General features: G+C 42.8%; 1 protein-coding gene across 1 annotated transcript; it reads left to right on the forward strand.

The window, feature by feature from the left end:
- Positions 1 to 1,222: 1,222 nt before the first annotated feature.
- On the forward strand, positions 1,223 to 14,538 carry LOC309567626 (G-protein coupled receptor 39-like; the record flags this gene model as incomplete). Its single annotated transcript, XM_082273041.1, has 2 exons — positions 1,223 to 1,994; positions 14,193 to 14,538. The coding sequence occupies 2 exons, from the start codon at positions 1,223 to 1,225 to the stop codon at positions 14,519 to 14,521; spliced, it is 1,101 nt and encodes a 366-aa protein (XP_082129167.1). The 3' UTR covers positions 14,522 to 14,538.
- Between the last annotated feature and the right edge of the window lie 7,463 nt (positions 14,539 to 22,001).

The following is a 22,001-nucleotide window of genomic DNA, read 5'->3' on the forward strand; positions in this document are numbered from 1 at the left end:
GCAAGTGGATAATTTTTGCATTGCTGTATGAACGTTTTTTAGCATAGGGTTCATACAAAATAATGTGAAAAGGTCATTGGCTGTAAAGCAGCCTTTTTCAACCAGGGTGCCCAGGCACCTTGGGATGCCTTGGCAAAATGCCTAAAGATTGCCCAAAATTTGTATACAAGCCGGTGGGTGGATGAAGGCCTTTTAGTTACACTAAGTCACAAGTTTTCATTGTGCACCATTCCAACCCTCTAGCTATCGACATCCTGACAACCAATGGTGTCATCAGTTGATAAGGAGGATGTCAGTCACCTGCATAGCATTCTTGTTTGACCCTCCCCCGCCCCTATCCATCATCAGGGGGTTACATTAGCTGAATGAAGGAGAAACATTGGAATACTAGTCAGTACCAGTGTGCAAAAGTGTATTTACTTTGGAAGAATAAATCACTTCTAACGTTGGGTGTCCTACTTGGACTTGTGGATGTTGCTCCAATATGTAAAACCATTCAAATAGTTTCTACATTCTAGAATGGGGTGACTCGAGACTGTCCATCATTTTTAAAGGGTGCTTTGACTGAAAAAAAGCTGAGAAAAACTGCTGTAAAATATGTCCTATTTCTTTACAATAGGAATATAATTGTGAGGGCAATGGACCAAATAAACACACTTGTGTGAAGGATCTATGACCTAGCGAGTAACGTTTAGTTCTGAAACCTCTAACACTAACATCCTGTTATCCCCTCTCTGAAGTAAGCTCAGTAAAGGAAGCAGGGTGTTATAATAAAAAGATCTAAAGAATAAACAGAAGAAGCAAAAAGCAGAACCATAGAAATAGACTGACGCATAAAAACTTCACAAAGTGGGTATGCCGGCGGAAAAACATCAGAAATTCATCCATAGCTATTGGAAGATTCAGCGATGAGTTGATATGATGGAGTGACGTCTTTCTTAGCAAGAGCTCAGCAACAGAAAGATACTGATGTCCCAGAGAAGAGAAGCTATATCTGACTCCAGATTACCCCAGCAACTAATTGTAGCAGCCTCTTCTGTGAAAAGGGACATGAACTGGAAACTGACTGGTTGATAATTACCTTGGACATATAGGCTTAAATCCGAAAACCTATTTATCCACAGGCTGATATGAGATAAAGATAAGGTCTTCGAATGTACTTGTTTTTTTCTGGATTAAGACGCTGTTTTTTTGTACTGCCAGCCTGGACCTTCCTATACCAATGCCTCCAGTAAGAGCAGCCCATGAGACACCAGTCAAGCTCAGTAACTGTGCCAAGACTTTAGTGACATTGGTTTATATCCTACTGCTTCTGCTTGGAATCCTAGGGAACACTCTAGTTATTAGAGTACTGCAGAGCATACGTGGTCGGCGTGGAGTTCAGACCTCCCTGAATCATCACATGTGCAGCCTGGCATCCTGTGATATTTTACAGCTGGCACTTGGCATTCCAGCTGAGTTATATGGCAGCATCTGGAGCCCCTTCCCATGGCCACTTGGAGCGATTGGCTGTTCTGGCTTCTACTACCTGTGGGAAGTGCTCTGTTACTCTGCAATTTTTAATGTGTTGTCCTTAAGCTGTGAGAGACACCGTGCCACTTGCCAACCGCTAAGCCTCCATCTGCGTCAGTCCTCAAGGATGCGCCTTCGGGTATGTTTACTATGGCTAATTTCTTTTTTGGCTGGGCTGCCCACGCTGTTTTCAATAGGCTTGGAAACTATTAATGTGAAAGGTATCAAGGAGGAGCCCTTTGAAGTGCAGGTGTGCACTCCACTACGACAGTGGATGGGACTCTTTACTACAAGTGTCTGCATATCCTTCCTAATGTATCTAACAGTGTTGATAGTGGTGGTTGTAACTTGCTGGAGAATGAGGAGAGCTTTGCAGGGTAATACAAGTCTAGAAATCACAAGACCAAATGGATCCATTCAGCTATTGGGCCGTTTCTCTGGTGGTCATACAGCAGTGCGCCGGCAAAATGCTAATTTTCTCGGTGAGTACTAGTCAAATTACTTAATTTTTTTATGTTGGAAAGAGTGAGGAAGGGTTTAAAACCCTGTCAGATTATTTTTAACCATGCGTTTAGATGGGGAGATTTTCTTTAACCTAAAGATGCAACAAGAAGTCAGAGGAAAATATAAGGAGGGCTTCCATCCTATACAGTAGTCAGGGGAACAGGTATCCACATTGGAAGATTTAAGCAGCTCATAGATTATGCAATTTTCTTTCCTTCCACCTCTGGAAGGAAATTGCTCAACTGAATGTGTTAATGGGGGAATCCTCCCCGCAGAGCTATTGTGTTCTGCCAGGGGAGAGCGTAGGGAGCCTTCCCTGCCAGTAGAACACTATGGTCACTGCTGTAGCTGGCAGCAGTTATTGCATGCAAGAAATGTGACAGGCTGGTTGTACTGGATCGACTTTAGTACAACCAGCCTTCCCAACGATGGACCGAATCTTAGCCAGTCCCTGCTGAACCAGCTGAGATTCGATCCATTGATGGCTGGCTTTAGCCTCATCTCTTGTTCTTTTTTTTTTTTAAATTCTTTATTTATTGAAGTGGAAAAGGCATACAATATCGTCAAGAGCAATGATACATGACCAAATATAAAAGATGGACCGAATCTTGGCCAGTCCCTACTGAACCAGCTGAGATTCGATCCATTGATGACTGGCTTTAGCCTCATCTCTTGTTCTTTTTTTTCAAATTCTTTATTTATTGAAGTGGAAAAGGCATACAATATCGTCAAGAGCAATGATACATGACCAAATATAAAAGATGGACCGAATCTTGGCCAGTCCCTACTGAACCAGCTGAGATTCGATCCATTGATGGCTGGCTTTAGCCTCATCTCTTGTTCTTTTTTTTTTTTTTTTCAAATTCTTTATTTATTGAAGTGGAAAAGGCATACAATATCGTCAAGAGCAATGATACATGACCAAATATCAAGATGGAAAAAAAAAAAAGAACATTAGAACATTAGAATATGCATGAAAAACACAAAAGATATCCCAAGAGACATCTGGAGACGACCATGTGAAACAGCAACATTCTGGGACAGTAGGGTCTCATCTCTTGTTCTGATGACAGCTCTATTCACACAACATGGGTTGAGTCAAAACTCAAACCAAATGCAACAAGCCAACATTTTTCCAAAAGACTAAAGCCCCGTACACACGTACCGATCGTCGGCCGAACGATCGGCCGTCTTTTATCCAGGGCTGTCAGTGTCTGTTGAAAAGTGCAAAAGACTGCCCAAGAATTTTGTCCGCCGACTACAGCCGACTGCAGAAGTGATGTCATGTAATGGTTAACTTTCCTTGTCTTTTTTCTTTTCTGAGCATGCCCAGTCTTGCAAATCTGCTGTCTGTCGGCCGAATTCTGTACTGACTGGCGAACAATCGGCCGCTCTGGTGTCGACATACAAAAATTTTCATGCTTGCAAGACAGATTCTTTTCGGCCGAAAGTGCGCTGTCGGCTGTCGGAGGCATCATACTAACAAGCCGAAAATCGGCCGATCGTTCGGCGGCCGAACATTTTCGGCCGACAATCGGTACGTGTGTACGGGCCTTTGGATCACATAAACACAATGCACGAGTATTTGCTGGGTAAAAATAAAATATGCTGCATTTAAATGCACAGAAGTGCATTACAACACCACAGTGTGCTGCAACACGTTTAAGAAATGTAAAAAAAATGATTTTGGCTCAACCTGTAACCAAAAAAATAAAAAAAAACCACCATCAATGCAAAGCATTAAAAAAGAATGTCATTGCATGTCAACTTGAATGCATTAAACATGTGCCAGCACATGCTATGGAAATTGTATAAATCCAACCTAAAATTTTGGTTTTCCCTTTCTGTTTAACAATGGTCACTAGGGCAAACAGAGTGGTGAATGTTCCTACTGGGGACACAGGCAGCAATAAGCTCCTTCCCATCATATCCAAAACTAAAAAAAAATTGCCATATATTTTAAGGCTTTAAGGCTTGTAAAGTTTTTTTTTTTTTTTTTTTGGTTTTCAAAAGTGTCGCTCTTTTTTTGTTTATAGCAAAAAAAAAATAAAAAACGCAGAGGTGAACAAATACCACCAAAGAAAGCTCTATTTGTGGGAAAAAAGGACATCAATTTTATTTGGGTAAAGCTTCGCATGACTGCGCAATTGTCAGTTAAATTAACGCAGTGTCCCCTATAATGCCCATTGTAGGTAACCCTGATTTAATTCCCGGGCTCATTGTGGCGAGATTAGAAGGCTGAACCAACAAGGGAAATCCCTTCTGATGGATGTCTGGCCACAGGGTAGACCTCGCAGATGTTTTCAGCCTCTCAGATCCACCCCTGGATACCCTGAGCACTAACCAACTTGGGCGCTTTCTGCAGACTTTTCAGAAAGTGAATTATATTCCTTGTAATCTTACTTCATTTGAATCCTTATGTAGGAAGGGAGAACCTTCCAGACACACACTGTCCTTGTTGTATAGCCATTTAACAGACCCTATAGAAGATCAGGCATCATTAAATGGCGGGCCGCAGTCCAAGAACGGACCGCACGATGCTTCCGCCCGGACCGTCAGGCCGCCACTATAAGCAGTCATTGGTTAGCTGGGACCGCAGGTGGAAAAAGCAGCAGCCCCCCCCCCCCCCCCTCATCTCCACCCCTCCCCTGGTCTCAGCATTCAGAAGACTCCAGCTCCCTTCTGGTCCTCCTCCAGACCCTGCACTTTCTACTTCCCAGCTCTGCCCCCATTGTGATGTCAGGAAGGGTGGGGGGCCCTTGACTTCTGATGTAGGGGGAGGTGGTGCTCTAGACATATAGCCTTACAGATACAACCGGCCCTTTGAGGGCTACCATAATGCTGATGCGGCCCACAATGAAATCAAGTTTGACACCCCTGCTCTACATTCGGGTTTTTCTATGAGATTTATTTCCCAAACTAGCGTTGATTCACTGCAGTTATAATTAAACAGAACAATGTACAGTGATAAGTTCATATGTTGTATCTGAGAGGCTTTGCCATATTAAAAGAATTAAAAAAAAAAAAAAATTAACGCAGTGCCGTATCGCAAAAAATGGCCTGGTCCTTAACCACTTCAGCCCCGGAAGATTTTACCCCCTTCCTGACCAGGCCCTATTTTGCGATCCGGCGCTTCGTTATTTTAGCGGTCGTGCGACGCTGTACCCAAATGAAATTTACGTCCCTTTTCCCCCACAAATAGAGCTTTCTTTTGGTGGTATTTGATCACCTGTGTGATTATAAATTTTTGCGCTATAAACAAAAAAAAAAACGACAATTTCGAAAAAAAAAACAATATTTTTTACGTTCTGCTATATGACATTCCCAAAAAAAATTTTATTTTGATTGGTTTGCGCAAAAGTTATTGCGTTTACTAACTACGGGAAAGATTTCTGTAATTTTTATTGTTTTTTTTTTTTTTACTGGTAATGGCGGCGATCTGCGGCGGACAGATCGGACCCCTGATTGACATTTTTGACACTTTTGGGGGGACCAGTGACATTACTACAGTAATCAGTGCTAAAAAATATGCACTGTTACTGTAATAATGACACTGGCAGGGAAGGGGTTAACAGTGTGGGTGATCAATGGGTGTTGTGGGGGGGTGGGGCTCTGTGACAGAGACAGAGATCGCAGGTTGAGCTATGCTGAATCCTGTGATCTCTCCCTGTCTGTCACTGAGAAGATCCACCTGCTTTGTTTACATAAGCAAGCGGGTCTTCTCACCATTTCCACGTCGATCGGGGGATGGAGGCAGCAATCGCCGCCTCTCCTCCCCTGGCCCGACTCCCGCTGTGTCTAAACACTGCGGGAGCGCGCCACCGGAATCACATGAACTCCAGCGACGTAAGTTTATGTTGCTGGACCCAGGAGAGCTGCACTGCTGCAGTAGGATTACTGTGAGCAGTTGGCTAGTGGTTAAGGGGGTAAAACCTTCTGGGGCTGAAGTGGTTAAAGCAAATATAAAAAACATTCTACTTAGTCAAGTAATGCATTCATTAAAACATCCTGAAATTTTTAAAAATAGAACCTCAGTCTGTCTTTATATTAGCTTTTCTCTAGTTCCCGTCACACCGCCATTAAAACGGTGAAAGGATGTAGTGAAAGCCAAATGGGCTTTGCTATATTCCCCAGAGAGCTCTCTTATCAGCGTTTTGCTATTCTTTGCCATCTAGTCACAGGGTGAGTTAGTCCTTCACCAAGCTGTATTCAGGGGCCTAACTACAGGGGTTGCAGGGGTTGCAATTGCAACCGGGCCCCATGCTCCAGGGGGCCTGTGCGGCTCCCCTGTACACCTGGATAGGAGGGGCGGCGGGGGGTCAGCATATAGAGAATTCACTGTCCTCATTTTTCCTCCTGTAGCTGCAGGAGGAAAATAATGGAGATTGGTTCCTCTATATGCCCCCCCCTCGCAGAGTTGTATAAAGTACTCGAAACCCATACTTGAGTAGAAGTGGAAGTGCTCGATCAAAAAGTGACTTGAGTAGAAGTACTAAAGTATTCAACATTTTTTGTACTTAAGTATTGCAAGTAGTTTTTTTAAACATTTTGCTACTCAAGTACTGAAAGTAAAAGTACCAGTAGTTTTGAAAAAAAAAAATGCTACTCAAGTACTGAAAGTAAAAGTACAAGTACTGTGTTATGTAGTTATTAAAGAAAGAAGTGAAAAGTTTGAACATCATATTGTTTTTTATTATTTCAAATGCAGCTTTTATTTATACATACAGTAGCTTTTCGTATGCGCTGATAATACACATGTTTTGAGCTTCATGAAACCTGCCATCTACTGTTCTGGCAGTGGTCATTTTTATAATTGTAACGAGTAACTATGCAGCACAAAAAAAAAATATCGGAGTAGAAGTATTGAAATCATCGAAAAAATGTAGTGAAGTAAAAGTGGAAGTAGGAGAAAAAAATTCTACTCTAGGAAAGTACAGATACCGCCTTTCGGTACTTAAGTACAGTAGTGAAGTAGTTCTACTTAGTTACTATATATCTCTGCCCCCTCGCCACTCCTCCTGTCCAGTTCACTGCTGTCTCTGGGCCCCTGTGTGCTCCCCTGGATGGCAGGAAGGGGGCTCACTGCAGAACTTGTGAAAGGGTCCTGCTGCGGGACCATAATAAAGGGCCCCGCAAGGAGAGTAAAGGGCCCCAGGATCAGTGGGAAGAGCCCCAGGCTTAAAGGGAAGGGCCCCGGCCAGGGGTCCAGGGGGCCCTTCATGGTTTCTTGCACCGGGGCCCTGAATGTTCTAGTTACGCCTCTGGCTGTATTGCTTTAACTGCGGCAGAATAAAATGTCAAAACCTGTGAGTGGAAGATGGGTATTGGCGCTGCCTTAGGTAGATAGAAAATCAGTGTATAATGTAAACATATGGAGTGAAAATACAATAAAGTGACAAGTGCAAATATTATCACAACTGATGTAGAAAAAATGTAAACATATAAAGTGGTATATTAAAAAAGAATAGCGCAACCATGCAAAAGAAATGACTATTAAATATGGAGACAATCCATAAATAAAAATGGGGATATGGTCCCACCATATGGCCATATCGTGCTCAAGCCCACCACTGCGTCAAAGTACCCCATTATCGGTGGGTCCTACACTATTTATAAAAAAGGGGTGAATCCAGCCTCTCTAACCCTTGGAGATAACACTCCTTGCTGGGATGGATGTGCTAATGCACTACAAGAGACTCCTCCTATATCTACTTGATGGTGGACTGTAATGTTCTGGTACCTTTGGTACCCTTATTTCCACATTTCTCTCTTAATATTGCGTCCCATCTTGCTATCCAAATGGGACGCATACACCTTTAAGGGCAATGACATCATCGCCGAGCGCCGATATGAGCGGCTATTTCAATCGCCGGCTTTCTCTCACTCATTGCTCGTTCAAACCGCATGTTCACCGTACCTTCTCTTGCGAAGCTGGAGCTGCTGGCTATTCCCTTTGCCTGAACTGAACCGGAACCTCGCTGACGATCCGTATCTCGCTACTGGATCACCTCTCACTACTGAACTTTGTTACTACTACCTATCTAGTGATAAGTACCCCACAGGGGATTCCTTACTAACCTGCACTTCTACTGTCATCTACTGCATATACCAGGACTATCTCTATCTAAGCTATTTCCTATCATCTGCATAGACTGTTAGCTCTTGGGACTACCATCAACTATCCTTGCACTAGGTTACTCTGTCTTGTATACTCCATCTGCTGTCCCCTACCATCTGCACTATACTTGACATTAGAACCTATCTGCTTACTACCATCACCTAAACACTCTCCTAATACTACTCCTAGGTGCTCACCATACTATAGCCTGTCTCTCACCTATATACTCTCACATATACTATCCCTCCATTAACATCAGATTGAGTGTATGTATATTGCATAAACAGGCTGTGCACAGTGATGAAGTCCTGAGAGTTGGATATGTTTGTTCAACAGAATCTCTACACGACTACTGAGTGTGACAATTCTGCAGCTGCAAATCCATCCACTAACAAAAACGCATGAGCGTTACATGGACTCTGATAGAGGACAGGTGTGTGTGGGGGGTGGGATGCTCGACCTCAGAAGTCTGGTCAGACCGAATACATAATAAACAAGCAAAAAATTGGGGGGAGCAAACCCTGAACATGTATATTTAAAGCCGGTGCAGCTATGGACCAAGCAACATGTATATTAAAAAAGAATAGCGCAACCATGCAAAAGAAATGACTATTAAATATGGAGACAATCCATAAATAAAAATGGGGGTTTAGTCCCACCATATGGCCATATCGTGCTCAAGCCCACCACTGCGTCAAAGTACCCCATTATCAGTCGTATTGATTACGAAATGCGTACGGCGTGTTGCGTCACTTCCGGTTGGGGAATCGAGATCGAGACTTGGATTGCATACCGCTCCCGACTCGTACCCACGCTCATTTAACCTGCCTTTTATGTGAGTACCTCTCTATCTATGCATAAATAAACCTACTGAGACGTTATTACGCTATGTGCCTTATTCACTTGTTGTCCCCTGACATACGATTGTGATACCTTTGGTGAATATCTCGGAACAACCCCGGCCCCTAAGAGTATACTAGGACCCACTGCCATCACAGGATCACCCATTGCCAGGACCGCTGAGACCATTCCCCAGGGACCTACCGACCTATAAGGAGAGGAGATACAGTGATTTCGTACACACCCGCCCTATACCCCTGTGTGGGGTGGGTGCTTCTGGTGAGTGTGTCTTTCTACCAGAAGGGATCACCTAGCACCTCACCACCAAACACGGGGTCACCCCTCCCTGGTTCACCTTCCCGGTAGTGTGTGTTTTTTTTTCCCACCTGATTTTCCACCTGTCTTGGCGTATACTATCCCACGCTGCAAGTAGCCAGTGGACTCTAGAGATTTCACCATATTAGACAGCTGGATGTTTTTGTTGCACACCATTGCCAATTTGGACTGTGTTTCTTTATAATCTAGAGTGAATTGGTTTTACAGCATCTGTAGCACCCATACCATATTGCTTTATACAGCCAAGGACTTTCTTGCATGTGCATGCTAGCACTTTATTTGTTTAGCACTTTATTTGAACATCACCAGAAATGTGCACTTTATAATGTTGGAATAACATCTTGCACTTTGTCACTTTATACCACTTTATGTTTACATTTTTTCTACATCAGTTGTGATAATATTTGCACTTGTCACTTTATTGTATTTTCACTCCATATGTTTACATTATACACTGATTTTCTATCTACCTAAGGCAGCGCCAATACCCATCTTCCACTCATATCACCTTTAGTCTCCGGACTAATATTCTGGGAGGCTGCAGCCTTACAATTATTTATACATACTTTCTACAATTTTTACCACACACTTGTACTTTTATATCGCCATTTACACTTGCACCTTTTAGCTTTTTGCCCATCCTAATAGAGACCTTTGCACGGAATTTATACCTTCTAAAATGTCAAAACCTGTCTGTGCTGTTTGACAGGAATGTCTGGATTAGAAAATTGGCTAAATAAGGCAGTTCAACTTCTGGCATGTCATATACGTAGTTCATGTTTGCATAATATAGCTGTTAAAGTGACATTAAACTCTGATTTAAAAAAGAAAAATTTTATAAAAGTATTTATTCTTAACTCAAAAAGTACCTCCAAAATTTAGAACATGAGAAAGAGGGGCCACTTCAGTGAGATAGTGACCTGCGGTGCATGAAGTTCATTGTGGCAAAAAGTGGGTGTGGTTAACCACTTCCTTACCTCTGTTGTTCCAGGATGGGGGTCCATCAACGTTTTAACGGAACAAAGCTCCTTTAGCAGCCCCCCCAGCGTGCTCTGTGATCGCTGTGTCCCTCGAACCCAGGTGATCACAGATCATGGTAAAGGGCCAATTACAGAAGCCCTTAACCACGTGATCAGCTGTGTCCAATCACTGTTCATGACAATATAAACAGAGTTGCTAGTTATTGGCTCTTCTTTCCTCACATGCTGTCACAGCTTGGGGTGAGGACAGCCGGTACCTGTCAATTCTGACAGGGGACATGTACATGATTATCAGTGCAGACCCATCAGTGCTGCCCATCAGTGCGTCCCATCAGTGCTGCATATCAGTGCCCATCAGTGCCTCCTTATTAGTGCCGCCTACCATTGCCCATCAGTGCCACCTTTAAGTGCAGCCTCATCAGTGCCCATCAATGCAGCCTATTGGTGCCCATCAGTGCTGTATATCAGTGCCCATTAGTGCCTCCTTGTTAGTGTCGCCTATTATTGCCCATCAGTGCCACTTATCAGTGCCACCTTTTAGTGCAGCCTCATCAGTGCCCATCAGTGCTGCATATCAGTGCCCACCAGTGCCTCCTTATTTGTGCCACCTATCATTTTCCCATCCGTGTCACCTATCAGTGCAGCCTTATCAGTGCCTCTTCATCAGTGCTCATCAATGCAGCCTATTAGTGCCCATCAGTGAAACCTCATCAGCGCACATCAGTGCAGCCTCATCAGCACACATCAGTGAAGGCAAGAAATTACTCATTTGCAAAAATTTTTTTTTTAATGTCTGTGTTTTTTTTTGTTTGTTTACCCAAAAATAAGAAATCCAGTGGTGATTTAATACCACAAAAAGAAATCTCTATCTGTCTCAAAAAAAAAAAATTATAAAAATTCCATATGGGTACAATGCTACATGACCACGCAATTGTCATTCAAAGTCTGACAGCGCTGAAAGCTGAAAATTGGCCTGGGCAGAGGAAGGGGGTATAAGTGCCCACTAAGCAAGTGGTTAAATAGTGAATTCACAGAACAGTGCAAAAAATGATGTAGGTACACATTATCAAACACAGCACCAGTGGCGGCTGGCACTCAGTAATTCGGGGGGGGGGGCAAACCACTGCACCCCCCCCCCCCCTGGTCGGTCGGTCTGTCAGTCGGCAGGCAACACATTCCCCCCCCCCCCCCCCTCCCGAACAGTCTGCCTCCTTACCTCCTTCTTCCTCCTGTCCGAGCCGGGGATGCTTCTAGGAGCTCCTGGATGGCTGAGCCGCTGTCCTTCTCCTCCAGCCATGTGTCTTCGGCCTCTTCCTGGCCAATGGCCAGTAAGATCGCTTTTCCTTTTAGCCAATCAGGAAAGGGGTCTCACAACCCTCTTCCTGATTGGCTGGGAGGAGAGTCAGTGTGACAATAGCAAATATTCATTCTCTATTGCCATACAACTGGGTGGGCTCAGTGCGCAGTGCTCTATGCCCCGAGCCTATTACAGCCTCTGGCTCTAATCACGTGCTTCAAAAAAAAATAAAAATTCCCTATTGGAATCCATGCGTCTGGAGCTCTGCATGTAGATTAGGGGGCCTGATGCATTGGATAGGGGGGGGGGGGCGGCGCCCCTGCACCCCTAATGGACAGGCCACCACTGCACAGCACTCAAAAAGACAAAAACAAAAATTACATAAAAGAATCTTCATTCTATTCATACAAAAAGTAGATAACTGGGAGTTACCATACTCACACGCTCAGAAAACTCAGCACGTGTATGTAACATAATATGGCTCAGGGTGTAGCTAAAACAAACCTCATCCCTAGGTCATACCAATGACAAATATAAAGATTTATGCAACTTTGTCAACAGTATGACCTAGGGATGAGATTTGTCTTAGCTACACCCTGAGCCGTATTATGTTACATACACAAGTTTTTTTATGACCGTATGAGTATGGTAACGCCCAGTTACCTACTTTTTTACAAATAAAATCAATATTCTTTTATGTCGTTTTTTTGGGGTGCCTTTGGGTGTCAGTTTTTGCACTGTTCTATGAATATACTATTTACAGCACATGGGAGTCTGATGGTTTGATGCATTTCCAAGTCTGAATGGTCTGGTGGTTAAAAAGTGGCTGTGGTTAAATTATGATGGCCAGGAGAGGACAATCTTCCTCAGTACCTGGGGCATTACTTGGGAAATAGGGGTGACGTTGGGAATAATAAGGGACCCATATTATATAATATCTTTTAACCCAGTCATTTGCCCCGCTATAGATACCTGTCTTCGAACAATATACCCCCTATATACTCAGTTATACCATGGCTAGAAATAGTACTATTCAACAATCTTTTACTTCTAGATATCCATTTTTTTCTTTTTGGATATACATATTGGCCAAACTGGGCCTCTGATGAGCTATGGACAAAGCCCATGGGGACTACCCCATCTATTGAAGGGATTGACAACAACAGCTGGTCTTAGGATAATAACTGTGATTGGCTTTGTTTATACCTGTATGTATAGATTTCGAGGTATGTAGAGTGTCTAATATAAGTGTTGCATACTCTATATCAGTGTTTTTCAACCTTTTTCTAGTCGGGGCACCCTTGAAAAGTATTTTTGGTCTTGAGGCACCCCTGGCCAAGGCTTTGGATCACGTTACTGTGTGTTGCAGAACACACGCAAAATCGCGCTCGTTCCTGACACACAGACAAATGCTCTGCCCATTAGGGGGTGCCATTCATTTTTAATGGTACCCCATATATTGGCAAGCATAGGGTGTTTTTGGTGCAGCTAAATTTAAAAAAAATGGGTCGGGGACTTCTTTCCCTGCATTTCTGCGGGTATGGAAGCCAATTGAAATGAATGAGCTGCTCTACACGCAGCACACAGCCACACAGATGTGAACCAAGGACTTGTTTACATGTCAGTTTGGAGGGGCGGTAAAACCACATGGTTGAGCTGTTTTTACCACCCCCAACTTCTCCCCCTTTAGCTGCAGAGGCAGCAGCTAGGGGTGTACACATGCTGTGGCTGCAGCTGGAGTTATACCCAGGATGGGGCTGAACTGCAACTACCCTGCCACTTATTCCGCCATGGGGATCGGGGACTCCATCCCATATTGATGGTGATGATTTACTTGAAATCTCAGGACGATCCTTCGGAATCAGAGATGGTTGGGAGGTATTTTCTTCTATTGCTCTTAACCTCCTCCAAATTCCTTTTTTTTGCTTCTGTTATCTGACTTCCTATTAGAGGGTGGCTATGTTCATTCTAATTGGCCCCACTGCACATGATTACAGCTAATTTGCACTGCTTGTTGCAAACAAACGGAAGTTTGTTTGCAACAACAGACCCCAGCAGCAACAACAGATCTCCCAGCAGCCAACATCAATAGACTCTCCAGCAGCCAGAAACAGTAGACCCCTCCCTAAACAGTAGATCCCTTCCAGCAACAATTGACCCTCCAGTAACAAAAAATCACCCACCAGCAACAATAGATCCCCCAGGAGCCGGCATTAGTAGACCTTCCATCACACCCCAACACTCCTTGCTGTTTCATACATTCAGTGCTGGAGGTGCCAGAACTTCGTCCCCCCCCCCCCCCTGTTCCCACTGAAAAAATCAGTAGAACGTCATAAGGTTGAAAGCCCCAGACCCTGCACCTCTAAAACAAGTCATCAGTGTGAGTTTGAAAAATTTATATTTTCACTGATTCACTGAAGGAAGGCACCAGAGAACCAGAACAAATCATTTTAGGAAAGCTCCTATTTTTTAAGGAAAATTCAACCTAAATGGTATATGTAAATACCCCCCCCCCCTTTTTATCTGAGTTTGAAGAATACAGTATATCTTGGGGCTTATACAGTAGTTCTTCATGTGTAATATAACTATTATTTTCTACTTTCAGGTTGGATTGTGGGTGTGCTAGCTATATGCTGGCTACCATTCCAGGCACGACGGCTGATGACTATACTGCGTTCTAAGGATCAATGGACAGAGAGTTACTACCGTTCCTATATCACATTGCAACCAATCACCAATTGCTTCTATTATGCCAGTGCTTGTCTGACTCCCCTGCTCTACAACCTGACATCCCGCAACTTCCGCAGATGTTTTCTGCATAGCATTTCACCATGCATGAGCAGACCTCCACTTGAATCTGGATCATGGGAATCCCAGTCCAGATATCAGGGGATTAGACTGTCTGAATTACAGCAGGAAACATGTAATAGGTGATAGAATGCCATTTAACATACCCGTGGTTTTGTGCCATTCTGCACTGGCTTCGCCTTGCAAACAGTGAAATAGACTTATACACCGTTGTATCAGATACATTTTGTCCACCTAATTGTTTCAAGAGAGACTTATGAAACGGTTTCCTGGTTTTGAGAGAACCGAAGAGTACAAGTGGACTGACCTTTTCTTTAAGGCCCCATTCACACGGTAGTACCAATCCGTGCAGGCGCCTTGTTCAAAATCAATAACAGGTGGACCTCAACACGCATCCTGGAGTGCACATCTGTGCAAGTCTGATGCACAGATCAGAACGCAGTCTGTAAGAATACATATCCTGTGGTACTGTGTATATACAGTGCCTTGCGAAAGTATTCGGCCCCTTTGAACTTTTCAACCTTTTGCCACATTTCAGGCTTCAAACATAAAGATATAAAACTGTAATTTTTTGTGAAGAATCAACAAGTGGGACAGAATCATGAAGTGGAACGAAATTTATTGGATATTTCAAACTTTTTTAACAAATAAAAAACAGAAAAATTGGGCGTGCAAAATTATTCAGCCCCCTTAAGTTAATACTTTGTAGCACCACCTTTTGCTGCGATTACAGCTGTAAGTCGCTTGGGGTATGTCTCTATCAGTTTTGCACATCGAGAGACTGACATTTTTGCCCATTCCTCCTTGCAAAACAGCTCGAGCTCAGTGAGGTTGGATGGAGAGCGTTTTTGCTTTTACGCCAAACATAACATTTTGCATTGTTGCCAAAAAGTTTGATTTTGGTTTCATCTGACCAGAGCACCTTCTTCCACATGTTTGGTGTCTCCCAGGTGGCTTGTGGCAAACTTTAAATTACACTTTTTATGGATATCTTTAAGAAATGGCTTTCTTCTTGCCACTCTTCCATAAAGGCCAGATTTGTGCAGTATACGACTGATTGTTGTCCTATGGACAGAGTCTCCCACTTCAGCTGTAGATCTCTGCAGTTCATCCAGAGTGATCATGGGCCTCTTGGCTGCATCTCTGATTAGTCTTCTCCTTGTATGAGCTGAAAGTTTAGAGGTACGGCCAGGTCTTCATAGATTTGCAGTGGTCTGATACTCCTTCCATTTCAATATTATCGCTTGCACAATGCTCCTTGGGATGTTTAAAGCTTGGGAAATCTTTTTGTATCCAAATTCGGCTTTAAACTTCTCCACAACAGTATCTCGGACCTGCCTGGTGTGTTCCTTGTTCTTCATGATGCTCTCTTCGCTTTAAACGGACCTCTGAGACTATCACAGTGCAGGTGCATTTATACGGAGACTTGATTACACACAGGAGGATTCTATTTATAATCATTAGTCATTTAGGTCAACATTGGATCATTCAGAGATCCTCACTGAACTTTTGGAGAGAGTTTGCTGCACTGAAAGTAAAGGGGCTGAATAATTTTGCACGCCCAATTTTTCATTTTTTTATTTGTTAAAAAGGTTTGAAATATCCCAAAAATTTCGTTCCACTTCATGATTGTGTCCCACTTGTTGTCGATTCTTCACAAAAAATTACAGTTTTATATCTTTATGTTTGAAGCCTGAAATGTGGCAAAAGGTTGAAAAGTTCAAGGGGGCCGAATACTTTCGCAAGGCACTGTATTATATGCATTTATGTGAATATTGTTAAACAGGAAGAATAACTGCGCTTACAAAATTAAGCGGCAACAATATGTGTGACAACACAAAGTAAAACAGCGGGAAAAAGAAAGTTGCGCTAATAAAATAATATAATAATATTGTGTGAATTCAATAAATTGATATAGTGAAAACAAGTCCATAATCTTCAATATGAAACACCAGTGAAGTGAATAAGTATCTTCAAGTGTAATCCTTCTGTGATGGATTAGATAAAATGTCTATTTTTCTATGTCTATTTTTGTACATGTAAATATGCTTTTTTTTTTCCTTACTCAAAATGGCGGCTAGCAGCTCCCCCTCCCATCGAGTGAAGCTTGTGTAGCTAAGATGGCGCCTCCATCCAGGACTACACCCAAGATGATGATAGCTAGATCCTGGAGGAAGTTTACCTTACATGGACATGACCAATCAGAAACTACAAGCAATCAGATAACGCTATGCTTATGACGTACTTGCCCACGACACTAGCTGCTCGCCTATATAACCCCACGTATCCAGTAGCAATAAGGGAAGTATCATTTACCTGAACACGTTTCAGTGTGGTTCTTCTCGTACATGCACCAGATTATATAGGCCAAATCAGGAAGGGGGCAGATACTCACCAGGGGATTGGTCTGAACCAAAACACTTCCACGAATATGTGATTGATATCACCCAAAGTGAAGTTCCTTCCACCAAATAAAGATGACCTCTTACCAAAACAGAATGACCTATGAAGGTCAACAACGCCTGTGGTGTAATTCCACCGGGGCCTCAGTGGGTTGAGGGGACACAGATTATGATCCTGATGCTGTGCAGGGATATCCTCTTTAGGTGTTTATGGGACTGAACTTTTGAGCATGGAGTAGAGGAAATCTCTTAATTTAAAGGGTACAAGGCGGGGGTACCCTCCGTCATCACCGGCCCATGGACTCCACTGCCAGGAATTACCTCAGAACAGCCATGCAGGTAACACAAACTGCTCCTCCGAGTCACATGATCTGCAGCCCGCACATTGTCCTCCCCTCCAGGAGGACAATGTGTGGGCTGCGGGTCATGTGACTCGAAGGAGCAGTTTGCATTACCTGTACAACTGCTCTGAGGTAATTCCCGGCAGTGGCATTGTTGACCTTCGTAGGTCTTTCTGTTTGGGTAAGAGGCCATCTTTATTTGGTGGAAGGAAAGAAAAGGTAATTCCCGGCAGTGGAGTCCATGGGCCGGTGATGACGGAGGGTACCCCCGCCTTGTACCCTTTAAATCAAGAGATTTCCTCTGGTCCAGGCTCACACGTTCAGTCCCATAAAAACCTAAAGAGGATATCCCTGCACAGCATCAGGATCAAAATCTGTGTCCCCTCAACCCATTGAGGCCCAGGTGGGGGTTATACCACAGTTGTTGACCTTCATATGTCTTTCTGTTTTGGTAAGAGGCCATCTTTTTTTGGTGGAAGGAATTTCACTTTGGGTGATATCAATCACATATTCGTGCAAGGATTACACTTGAAAATACCTTTTCACTTTACTGGTGTTTCATATTGAAGATTTTGGACTTGTTTTCACTATATTATTTATTGAATTCACACAATATTATTATATTATTTTTTTAGCGCAGTTATGTGAATATTATTTACAAAAATGATCAAGAGCAATATCAGTTAATAAACAAAATCCAAAGAACCTATTTTCTATAGAAAAAAAAAAACTAGTTAAAGTGGAGTTCCACCCATTTTTAATAATTTGGATTACATAGATGTATGTAATCCCCTTTAAAACTTTTACCAATGGAATTTTTTTTTTTTTTTGCTAGTAAATACCTTATTTTCTGCTTTATTTATCCTCTTCTCACTTCCGGGTCCGGTCGGCAATTACGTCGTTCAGTGATTCGCAGTGTGTGCTGGGATGTATCTCAGGCCATGAAATCTCGCATTATTACTCAGGATATGAGCTGTACTGCGTACTCTGCCCCGCCTCCGCCCCGCCTCCTCTCAGTGAGCTCAGTGAGGATATAATGCTTTCAGTCCATGCTCACTGAGAGGAGGTGGGGCGGAGGCGGGGCGGAGGCGGGGCGGAGCACGGCCTCAATACAATACATACAGTACAGCTCAGTCTTTTAAAAGGGGATTACATACATCTAAAGTCACTAAAATGGGTGGAACTCCACTTTAAGGTGACAAAGTTCTCTCAAATTATATTAAAGCCTAATAGAAGTTTCACACCTTCTTATCCCAAATTTATGCATACGCATGCAAATATCCATTCAGATCTATGCATTGTGATAATGCACATGTGCTCTGTACCCCACATTGCCACAATTATTATTATTATACAGGATTTATAGAGCGCCAACAGTTTACACAGTGCTTTACAACATAAGGGCAGACAGTACAATTACAATACAATTTAATACAGCAGGAATCAGGGAGCCCTGCTCGTTATAGCTTAAATTCTAAGTGGGAGGGTCAAGAGATACAAGAGGTAAAAAGTGTGGGTGATGGGACGAGGGAGAAAACAAATGTGCAGTTGCTAGGTGGGGGCCAAATAGGCATCTCTAAAGAGATGAGTTTTCAAGGATCATCTGAAAGTGGACAGAGTAGGAGACAGTCGGACAGATTGGGGTAGAGAGTGCCAAAGGATGGGAGAGGCTCTGGAGAAGTCCTGGAGGCAAGCATCAGGTGAGGTGACAAGGGAGCTAGAGAGCAGGAGGTCTTGGGAAGTATAAAGAGAACAATTTAGTTGGTATTTTGAGACTAGGTTAGTGATGTAGCTGGGGTGCCAAGTTGTGGATACATTTGTTAGTATCTTGAATTTAATCTGTTGGGTGAACGGAAACCAATAGAGGGAATGGCATAGAGGGGTAGCAGACGCCGAGTGGGCTGTAAGGGGGATGAGTCTGGCAGCAGAATTCATGATGGACTGAAGGGGGGGTAACCTATATAAAGGTAATCCAATGAGGATGGAGTTGCAGTAGTGGAGGCGGGAGATGACCAGGGAGTGAATTAGAAGCTTTGATGTGTCAATGGTTAGGAAGGGGAGTATGTTTTTTCTTTTTTACACCCTGCAAGGTAAAGGCATAATGTGTTAGTATGCATCGCACATTATGTTAAACTCACCCTAAAACATAGCCCTCCAGCGCCGATATCTCAGAGCTGCAGCGGGCTCCCATCTTCACCCGTCTTGTTTCCGGGTTCACGGACTCGGGCTCTGTGACTGGCTGAAATTGCATCGCATTCGCACCAAAATGGTGCAGGACCCTTTTTTTGGTTTACACTGGAATTGGATCGCATGGGTGTTCACACCTATGTTATCCGATTCCTGCAGCATATATTTACTGTACATTGTACTGGTAATAAGTATAGTATCATGTATAAGAGGAAAAAGAGGGGAGGGGTGCCTCGTTCTGACATATTTCACTCTTTTGGCTTCCTGCGGGGCTCAAGGGGTGCAGTTTAGTATGGTTGCTAGGAAAATATACATAACGGTACATGATCAAATATATATATATATATATATATATATATATATATATATATATACATACACTGCTCAAAAGAATTAAAGGAATACTTTTTAATCAGAGTATAGCATCGTCAATTAAACTCCTGGGATATTGATCTGGTCAGCAGTATTCATTTCATCAACTAACACTATTTTAGTCAACTAAAATACGACTAAAACAAACATTGTATTTTAGTCATAAGACTAAAATACGACTAAAACTAAAATTACATTTTAGTCAAAAGACTATGACTAAAACAAAATTGACATCAAAATTAACACTACTCTGCTGGTCATTACTAAATCGGTAATTCCATCCAGAGCATGTAATAATAGCACAATAAAGTTTAAATATGTATTGCACCACCGCATAAGCATAAGTAAGGGGCATCTACTAAAGTGCTGAAAGAGAAATAATTAAGAAAAAGGCTTTTCTGTTATTTTTTTCTAATATTTAATGTTGGTAATATATTCAGGTAATAGGTGCGATGACATTACAGCCAATGATGTTTACAGTTTTTTGGGTTTTTTGTATTTTAAAGTTGCAATTCTGTTTGTCAAAAATCAATATTTTTGTTAGTTTATGAAACTTGGTTTTATTTATAAAGACATTATATATCACAATGCCTAAATCTGTGTCTGTAGTGCATGTTTAAACCTTAATACCATAAATAATACCATATTCGATCCTTACTCCAGGAGTACATAATTATTTTCGAAATACTAGAGAAATGTTTAAATAATGCATTACAATTTACCTAAACCCATTCGATTTGTAGATGAGTAAAATGTATGAGATTTAAGTCGACTAAAATGTACTGGAGATTTTTAGTGGACTAAAATATGACTAAAACAAAAACAATTCAGATGGCTAAAATACGACTAAAACAAAAATAGCATTTTAGTCAAAAGACTATAACTAAAACTAAATGGAAATTTGCTGCCAAAATTAACACTGCGTGTCAGTTAAGTATCAGAGGGGGTTGTTAATCAGTTTCAGCTGTTTTGGTGTTAATGAAATTAACAACAAGGGCACTAGATGGGCAACAAAGACATGACCTCCAAAACAGGTATGGTTTTACAGGTTGAGGCCACTGACTTTTTTTGACTGTTTTTCACTAGTTTTGCATTTGGCTAGGGTCAATGTCACTACTGGTAGCACGAGGCAATACCTGGACCCTATAGAGGTTGCACAGGCAGTCCAACTCCTCCTCCACATCAATGTGTGCCATTGCCAGAAGGTTTGCTGTGTCTCCAAGCACAGTCTCAAGAGCATGGAGGAGATACCAGGAGACAGGCAGTTACTCTAGGAGAGCTGGACAGGGCCGTAGAATGTCCTTAACCCATCAGCAGGACCGGTATCTGCACCTTTGTGCAAGGAGGAACAGGATGAGCACTGCCAGAGCCCTACAAAATGACCTCCAGCAGGCCAATGATGTGAATGTCTCTGACCAAACAATCAGAAACAGACTTCATGAAGGTGGTCTGAGGGCCCGACGTCCTCTAGTGGGCCCTGTGTGCACTGCTTTGCACCATGGAGCATGATTGGCATTTGCCAATTAAACACCAGAAGTGGCAGGTCCACTAATGTGTGCTTTTCACAGATGAGAGCAGGTTCGCCCTGAGCACATGTGACAGATGTAAAAGGGTCTGGAGAAGCCATGGAGAATGTTATACTGCCTGTAACATTGTTCAGCATGACCGGTTTGGTGGTGGGTCAGTGATGGTCTGGGGAGGCATATCCATGGAGGGACACACAGACCTCTACAGGATAGATAATGGCTCCCTGACTGCCATTAGGTATCAGGATGAAATTTTTTGACCTACTGTCAGACCCTACACTGGTTTAGTGGGTTCCTCCTGGTGCACAACAATGCCCGGCCTCATGTGGCGAGAGTATGCAGCCTGGAGGATGAAGGAATTGATACCATTAAATGGCCCCCATGCTCGCCTGACCTAACTCCAATAGAACACCTCTAGTACATTATGTTTCGCTCCATCCAATGCCGCCAGGTGTCACCTCAGTCTGTTCAGGAGCTCAGTGATGCCCTGGTCCAGATCTAGGAGGAAATACCCCAGAACACCATCCGTCCTCTGATTAGAAGCATGCCCCATCATTTTCAGGCATGCATACAAGCATGTGGGGGCCATACAAACTACTGAGGACCATTCTGAGTTGATGCAATGAAATTTCAGCAAATTGGACTAGCCTGCTGCATCATTTTTGGGGTGTCTTTGAATTCAGCCCTCTGTAGGTTGATCACTTTCATTTCCATCAAACGATGTGGCATCCTTTCCTTCCTAACACATTACCCAGTCCACATCAGTATAAAGATCCAG

This window comes from Pelophylax lessonae (assembly GCF_965119305.1).
Source record: "Pelophylax lessonae genome assembly, chromosome: 11".
In the NCBI taxonomy this organism is placed as follows: Eukaryota; Metazoa; Chordata; class Amphibia; order Anura; family Ranidae; genus Pelophylax; species Pelophylax lessonae.